This window comes from Ixodes scapularis, unplaced genomic scaffold, assembly GCF_016920785.2.
Source record: "Ixodes scapularis isolate PalLabHiFi unplaced genomic scaffold, ASM1692078v2 PGA_scaffold0__279_contigs__length_252992795, whole genome shotgun sequence".
In the NCBI taxonomy this organism is placed as follows: domain Eukaryota; kingdom Metazoa; phylum Arthropoda; class Arachnida; order Ixodida; family Ixodidae; genus Ixodes; species Ixodes scapularis.
The window spans coordinates 151,136,900-151,145,114 of record NW_024609835.1 but is presented as its reverse complement, the minus strand read 5'-3'; the positions used below and the strand labels follow the sequence as shown (position 1 = coordinate 151,145,114).

The 8,215-nt window shown below is 53.2% G+C and overlaps 1 protein-coding gene across 1 annotated transcript; it reads left to right on the top strand.

Moving 5' to 3' along the window:
• Positions 1–2,461: 2,461 nt before the first annotated feature.
• On the top strand, positions 2,462–6,765 carry LOC121837594. Its single transcript, XM_042293245.1, has 3 exons — positions 2,462–5,608; positions 6,374–6,583; positions 6,736–6,765. The coding sequence occupies exons 1-3, from the start codon at positions 2,462–2,464 to the stop codon at positions 6,763–6,765; spliced, it is 3,387 nt and encodes a 1,128-aa protein (XP_042149179.1).
• Positions 6,766–8,215: the final 1,450 nt, after the last annotated feature.

Below are 8,215 nucleotides of genomic sequence, written 5' to 3'. Positions count from 1 at the left end.
GATTGACGGACCCTTACCGCAAAACACTGGTTGGCTGCGTGAAAAAGCATCCCAGTCCGTTTGCAGAATGCGCAGAGAGAGTCGTCTATCAAATTTCGCTGACGTGCGGTAAAACGTAAGTGGGACAGACGGGAAGATGTCTAAATGATAGATTGCGCAAATACAACCAAAAAGTGAGCGTACAGCCAGCGGCGTATCAACATGTTTTTAAGGGGGGGGGGGGGGGGACCAACCAACCCCCCCCCCTCCCCCCCGGGTCGCATATTTTCACTAGTGATGGATCGAACTTTTGCCGAATCTTGGGATTCGGCAGAGCCGAACCTTTGCCGAACTCTTCTAAAGATTCGGCGAAAGTACACTGCCATCATCATCATTATCATTTATTTTCCTTGAGGGCCCGTGGGGCATTATACAAGGGGGTGGCAATAGAACAAAACTAAATAGAACAGTAAACACAATTATACCACTGTAAGCTAGCTAGGTAGGTTAGATAAAGAGAGGGTAATGGCTTCAACAAATTTCGTAATATCACCAATAGAAACGATGTTATGAGGTAGTGAATTCCAATCCTAGACGGTCAATGGTAGTGTGGAAGTCTGGTGAGAAACAGTTGATGATCGAATTGGACGTAATTTACATAGGTTATCTAGACGCGGGAAAAAGCGATGGGGAAGTGATAGCAGTGATTCTTTGACGTAGATATTGCGATAAAAAACTCAATGGAGGAGAGAAAGGCGTGATACTCAGCAGCGAAGAGAAAGTGAATGAAGGTTAGCTGATTGGCGTGATCCTGATTTGCTGGTATATGGTGAGTAGTTGTTATAAATAAAACGAAGGGCTCTGTTTTGGACGGATTCTAGACTGTTTGTAAGATAGGGCTGCCATAGGGGGACCATATAGATGAGGCGTATTCTAACTTTGATCTTATAAGAGTAGTATATGCTAGTTGTTTTACGGAGCGTGTAGCAAGTTTGAGGTTAAGGCGCAAATATCCGAGAGAACGGTCACTATCAGAAATAATAGAAGTTATGTGAGTAGTCCATGATAGGTCAGAGGTGAGATGAACACCCAGGTATTTATATGATGAGCATGCTACTACTTGAGTGTTAGTGAGGTGATTAAAAATGGTGTGGCACGCAACTGCCGGAAAATGATAGGGTCTACATTTATTGAAGTTTAACGTCCTCTGCCATTTTTCACACCAATGGATTAAAGACTCAAAGTCTTCCTGGAGAGTATGATGATCAAGGTATAAAAGAGTGGGTCGGTGTGAGGTTGGCGCAATGCGCGGCGGCGATCGAAAGGGCGCTCCATTTGAAGAGCTTCGTGTGTCCTGAAGCCGCCGCTCGAAGGCGGCTCTCCGTTTGTATACACGGCGGCTTTGGCTCACAAGGGTGGATGGGGAGGTGTTTTCTTCGGCGGTGTCGGGTCCCGATCATTGCGCGCCCGCGGCAGTGCACCTGGAAAGACCCTGTACGTGATCCGAACGGACAGCATCTGGGATCGACTCGTCGGTGTCCCTTTCTTCTTTCTCTTACCCGACGATGTTCGCCTTTCCGGTCCTCACCGCACCGCGTCTCTCCGTCCTGTCGGCTCTCTTTGCTTCTCAAGGGGAGCCAGGCCGTGATTCCTGATACTGCTTTCGGCTTCCGACTCGTGTCGGCTTTCGTCATCTTCTCTTTGGAGAACCGCCTTGGCAGGTGGCTACGCCGACGCCGCCACACGTGGAAAGGGTGCCCGTTCGGGCCCTTTTCCTGCGACCCTTCAGGTGTTCGGAGACCAGCGATCACCCAAGGGTCCTCGTTCGGGCCCCAGAGGAAGGGTGCGTGACCTCTCGTATGTATGTTATGAGGGCGTTGCCAACTGCACCCAATAGGAGGGGTATTGGACTGTGATTGGGTGGAACAGGTTGCGGCCATGGGTTTTTAAGCCCGAGGTGGACTGGGAAAGGGAGTTTTTTTTGTACGAGCTCCAGGGAGTGACCAGATATACGCTCCCGGAGCGGGTCTTGCCGAAAGACTCCTGCCGTGTCCGGCAAGGATGATTGTTCTGTAAAATTCTGCTCTTGTAATTTTTATATTCACTCTTAATTAGTAAACGCATTTGTTCTTCTTGACGTCAAGTCTCCGTGATGCGTTATTCGACATCCTCGTCAACAGGCAAGACTTCAAAATTGACATCAAGCAGCTAGCATCAGCATCAAACATCACCATCAAAGAAGAAAAGAACCTCACTGGCGCAGTCGACAGGATGCGTATGCAAGGCTGCTGATCGAGGAGTGCTGGTGACATCGAGACGTCTGCTGGAAGCCGGGATCTCGGAACACTGGGCGCGAAGAAGTCACGGACAGCGTCCGACGGACAAGCACCGTCTCTTCATACGGACCTGGGTGGAGGAGCACCGGAACCGCATCGGCGTTCACTGGTAGGTGCCCTTTCGTTTGCTGGGACTTGCGCGCTCTATGACAGATCGGTATAATCTACGTAGTGGCAAGGGCAAACCAGGCGGTATGAACGGGGAGGACGGAGGTCGTGCGTCGGCGGTCAACGCTGAGGGTGATAGTAGCAGTAGTAGCTCAGAGATGTCGGTGGCAGACAAGATGTCACTAATGCAATTGCAATTACAAATCGCAGAGGCAGAACTGGAGAAGCAAAGGCTTCTGTTAGAAACTCAACGTCTTCAAAACTCGAGCGCGGTGTCCGTGGTGGATGGGAGGGGCGGACTTGGGGGTGCTGAGGAAGATAGGAGGCTGAAATACGCCAGCCTATTGAAGGGTGTCCTCGCCCCCATGCCTACTCATGAGCCGCTTGTGCCCGGATGGTTTGAGGATGTTGAGGCGACCCTAGACTCGTATGGTGTGCCCGACGAGTGGTGGGCGGGGATGGTCTTACCGCGGTTGAGTGAGAGGGCTCGGGGCATGCTTGCCAAGCTCTCCGCAGAAGAGCGCAAGGACTATCGGACGCTCAAATCCAAAGTATTGGGGGGTCTGCGGCTGTCAGCGGCTGAATACAGACGTCTCTTTCTGAGCTCTAGGAAGGGTAGCAAGGAGACGTGGGAGCAGTTTTCGGTCAGGCTCGAGAACTACTTGCAATACTACCTGAACAGCTCCAAGGTACAGACCATGGAGGAGTTGCAACAGCTAATGGTTAGCGACCGCATGAAGGAGTGTCTTGCACCAGACGCTAGAGCCCACGTCATACTAAAGGAAAAGGGAGGCTTCCTGACCCCGAGCGCGATTGCTCAGCTCTCAGAGGACTTTGACGAAAGTCTGAGATCGAAGGGGGGTTCGGCTACAGACAGGGGCGCTACGACAAAAAAGCCGAATACAGAAGCACGCGACAAGGACGGACGGTCAGCCGCACCGTTCGGGCGCCGCTGCTTTGGCTGTAACAAGCCGGGTCATATCGCAAAAGATTGCCCTACCCGCAACACCAACCCGAGCAACCGGATGGGAAAACGTAACGAGGAAAAGGATCGCACGTTGGCAGCTATGGTCAGTGCGATAGAATTTGAGGTTGAGCCCCGAACGGCGCCATCAAAGGAGTGCAGTGGCGGACACACGGTGTCGCTAAAAAGTGGCGATGTGAATATTACTGCAATCGTGGACTCCGGGGCCGACATTAGTGTGATTCGACAGTCTATCCTCCGTGACTATGAGGCCGCGGGCTCCAGGATTGAGCTCACGAGTGCGTTCGGCGATCGGGTGACCGCGGAGCTTGCGTATGTGCCGCTTAGTGCCGTCACGGGGGGCCCGTATGTCTCGTTGCAACCGGGAAGTCAAGGGGTGTTATGCGCCCTTACGGAGAGGTTGGTTGAGGGGGTTGACGCTTTGATCACACCTTCTGATTACGAGCAGCTTCTCAGCGAGCGAGTGTGCACTGACTCCGCGCCTCGGCCCATGGGGTCAATGGCAAGTAAAACAGTTGAGAAGGGTGGGGAGATCGGTGAGCGGTCGTTGGAAGCAGAAATGCTGACTGTAATGACGGAGGAACGAGAAACTGGCAGTGGGGCGAATCCGATTGCCAGGCATGAGTTTAGGCGATGTCAGGAAAGCGACACGACACTGGATGAGGCCTGGAAACAAGCTCGCGTGGGAACGCATGGAATGGTTGTAATGGACGAGCTTCTATACCATTGTGAACCAGTGGCCGGTCGATCATGCAACCAGTTGGTGATCCCCAAGGGTCGACGTGAGGAGGTGCTCCGAATGGCACACGATTCTGCATGGGCTGGGCATCTCGGTGAGCGTAAAACACTTCAGCGCATCAAGCAGTCGTTCTATTGGCCAGGCGTGGCCGCCGATGTCAAGGCATACTGCCAAAGCTGTCACACGTGCCAAGTGAGGTCTCCCGCGCGACAGTCAGACCGAGTGCCTATTGTGCCGCTCACGAGATCGGACGCGCCTTTCCAAATGGTAAACATGGATATTATTGGCCCGCTCGATCCGCCTTCAGGTAGGGGTCACCGCAATGCGCTCTGTGTCGTGGACTACTGCACGAGATGGCCCGAAGTCATCTGCCTTCGATCACTGACCGCGAAGGCAACATGTGACGCTCTCTTAGAAATCTTCTCGAGAATGGGAGTTCCTGAGACGGTTTGCTCGGATCAGGGAACTAACTTTACGGCAAAACTCACTCAGGAGCTTATGGCAAGGCTAGGAGCGACGCCGCGGTTCTCTACACCGGACCACCCGCAGAGCAACGGACTCGTGGAGAGGTGGAACGGAACATTCAAGGCGATGTTAAGCCACGTAGTCCAGGAGCATGGGCGCGACTGGGATAGGTACATACCGTACCTCTTATGGGCGTATCGCGAGGTTCCCAACGCTACAACCGGTGAGACACCGTTCGAGATGATGTACGGTAGGGTGCCGATCGGGCCACTGGCTATACTTCAGAAAACATGGACGGGTGAGTGGACGGTGCCAGACTCGCTGAATGTCTCAGCAGGAACGTATCTGTCTCAGTTGCGAAAGCGCCTCGAGAGTGCATCCGAACGTGCAAAGGAGACAGGTGCGCTGACCCAGGAGGCCTATGCTAACCGGTACAACCTACGGGCTAGGGATAAGCAGTTCAGTGATGGGGACCAGGTCTTGTGGTCCGAAAAAGAAAAAGAGGGTAAGTTGAGGCCAAAGTGGACCGGACCGGTCACGATAGTTCGGCGGTTGCGTCCGTATTCCTATGAAGTGGAGCTCGAGGATCGAAGTCGTAGAACTGTCCACGCAAACAACCTAAGGGCATATCACTCTCGCGTGTCAGTAGTGGGCGTGATCTTCGAGGAGGATCGAGCGTTCGGTGACGTTCCTACCCTTCCGAGTGCTAAAGGAAATAAGGAAAGCGGTGAGCTTCCGACGGTCGCTCATTTGACGAAACCCCAGCAGTATCAGCTGAAGGCATTGGTAGAGAAAAACCGCGTTGTATTTTCTGAAAGGCCGGGAATGTGCAACGTTGGAAAGCATAAAATCACACTGCAAGAGGGGTCCGAACCTCAGCGTGCGTACCCGTACCGGGTTCCCATGGCGTTCAGACGAGAAGTGGAACGCCAGGTGCACGAGCTTGAAGAATGGGGCTTAGTGTATCCAGTGGAAAGTAGTCACGCGCATCCAGTGGTATGTGTTGCCAAGAAGGATGGAAGTATGCGACTGTGCATAGACTATCGAAAGTTGAACGCTATCACCAAACCAGATGCCTTCCCCATGAGCAGGGTCAGTGATCTACTGCTTGAGGTTGCAGGAGCAAACTTCATATCGATCCTCGACATGCTTAGAGGATATTGGCAGATTCCGATGGACGAGCAGGCGCAGTACTATACAGCGTTTGTGACACCGCAAGGTCAGTACGCGTGGAAGGTAATGCCGTATGGGCTCCGAAACTCAGCCTCTACGTTTCAGAGGATCATCAATCAGATCTTGGCACCACATGCTGAGTATGCGTGCGCCTACATCGATGATGTGGCGATCTTTTCGAGGACGTGGGAAGAACACGTAATTCATCTGGAGCGCGTCTTGGCAGCAGTGGCGTCCGCTGGATTGACCGTTAACGTGCAGAAATGTAAATTCGCTCGCAGTGAAGTACATTTCTTGGGGCATGTTGTAGGGTCGGGGAAACATGGCCCGGACCCAAAGCGGGTAGAGGCAATTCGGGACATCGCTAGGCCGCAGACGAAGAGAGAGCTGCGGAGCTTTCTGGGGCTGGCAAACTACTACCGCGACTACGTCTCCGACTACTCTCGTCTTGTTCTGCCGCTGACTGATCTCACCAATAAGCGCGTACCGCAAAAGCTGCCGTGGACAAAAGAAGCCCAAGAGGCATTCGAAGAAGTGAAAGCACGGTTAGCTCAGGCGCCTGCACTCTTTGCGCCTGACCCCCAAAAGGAGTACATCTTGGCTACGGACGCTTCACAGTTCGCGATCGGGGCGTGCTTGGCTCAGGAAGATGACAACGGAAAAGAGCGTCCGATTGCTTTCCTTAGCAGGAAACTAACCCCTGCTGAAACTCGTTGGGCTACCATTGAGCGCGAGGCGTTCGCGATCATCTGGGCCCTACAGCGGCTCGAGACGTGGCTATTCGCGGCATCGATCAAGGTCGTCACTGACCACAATCCTCTTAGGTTTTTGACACTCAGCACCCCACATAGCGCCCGTCTCACCCGTTGGGCTCTCGCGCTGCAAAAATTTAATGTCACGGTTGTACATAAGAAGGGCAAACTAAATGCCAATGCGGACGCGCTCTCCAGACTGGTGACGGCCGAGGCATGACCACCTAGAGGGTAAAAACGTGTAACCCTGTAACTTGCGAGACAAAAGAATATTCTGTGCTGTCATGGAGTGTGCGGGTTGCAGCGGCCGGAGGGCCCTACCAGTGGCTAATGTGTGATGGTGTGTGCATGTGCGAACCCTTTGACAATCCTGCAAGAGAGGATACTCCGGCCGCGGGTCCATATCACAAGAGCGAATGACATTTTAGCGAACGGCGACATTTGAGCGAATGGTCGTTTTAGCGAATAACGGGGGCGCGCGTTAACCCATCCGTCGCGCTGCGCTTTACGCCGCTTCGCGGCGACAGTCTACGGCAACTCATTACAAAAATATGAACTCACTTGGCCCACCCGAAAACGCCGCTTCGCGGCGTCCGACTATTCGCTAAAGTGTCATTCGATGAAACGTGGGCGTTCGCTAAAACGTCATTCGATCAAGTGAGTGCCTCCCTCCGGCCGCCTGTATTTGTTATGCCCCTCGGAGGCAGGAGAGTTCGCTGTGCTATGTTTCACGGTCGTGCCGTGTTTATTATTGTCCCAGTGTATAGAGTGGTCCTTCTACTCCATTTCATCGGCTTTGCTATTTGTAGTGACTATTGCATATACATACATGTTGCTTAACTCCGTTAATTTGGATGCGATATAGTTGAAAAGTTGACGTGCTTGCTAAAGAGTAATTTTCTCTCAGATGGGGAAGGCGACACGTGTTTTTTTTTTTAAGAGGTGCTGTTGCCCTTGGGAGGCAGACCTTAACGTGGTTGCTCTATGTGTACGTCGTACGTTGTTGTGTTCTTGTTTTCATTTTTTTTTTTTCTGCGACCTCTAATTTTTTTGTACTGCTAACCAGTCCTAGAAGTTCTGGCGCAGTCTTGGAGGGGACGTGTGAGGTTGGCGCAATGCGCGGCGGCGATCGAAAGGGCGCTCCATTTGAAGAGCTTCGTGTGTCCTGAAGCCGCCGCTCGAAGGCGGCTCTCCGTTTGTATACACGGCGGCTTTGGCTCACAAGGGTGGATGGGGAGGTGTTTTCTTCGGCGGTGTCGGGTCCCGATCATTGCGCGCCCGCGGCAGTGCACCTGGAAAGACCCTGTACGTGATCCGAACGGACAGCATCTGGGATCGACTCGTCGGTGTCCCTTTCTTCTTTCTCTTACCCGACGATGTTCGCCTTTCCGGTCCTCACCGCACCGCGTCTCTCCGTCCTGTCGGCTCTCTTTGCTTCTCAAGGGGAGCCAGGCCGTGATTCCTGATACTGCTTTCGGCTTCCGACTCGTGTCGGCTTTCGTCATCTTCTCTTTGGAGAACCGCCTTGGCAGGTGGCTACGCCGACGCCGCCACACGTGGAAAGGGTGCCCGTTCGGGCCCTTTTCCTGCGACCCTTCAGGTGTTCGGAGACCAGCGATCACCCAAGGGTCCTCGTTCGGGCCCCAGAGGAAGGGTGCGTGACCTCTCGTATGTATGT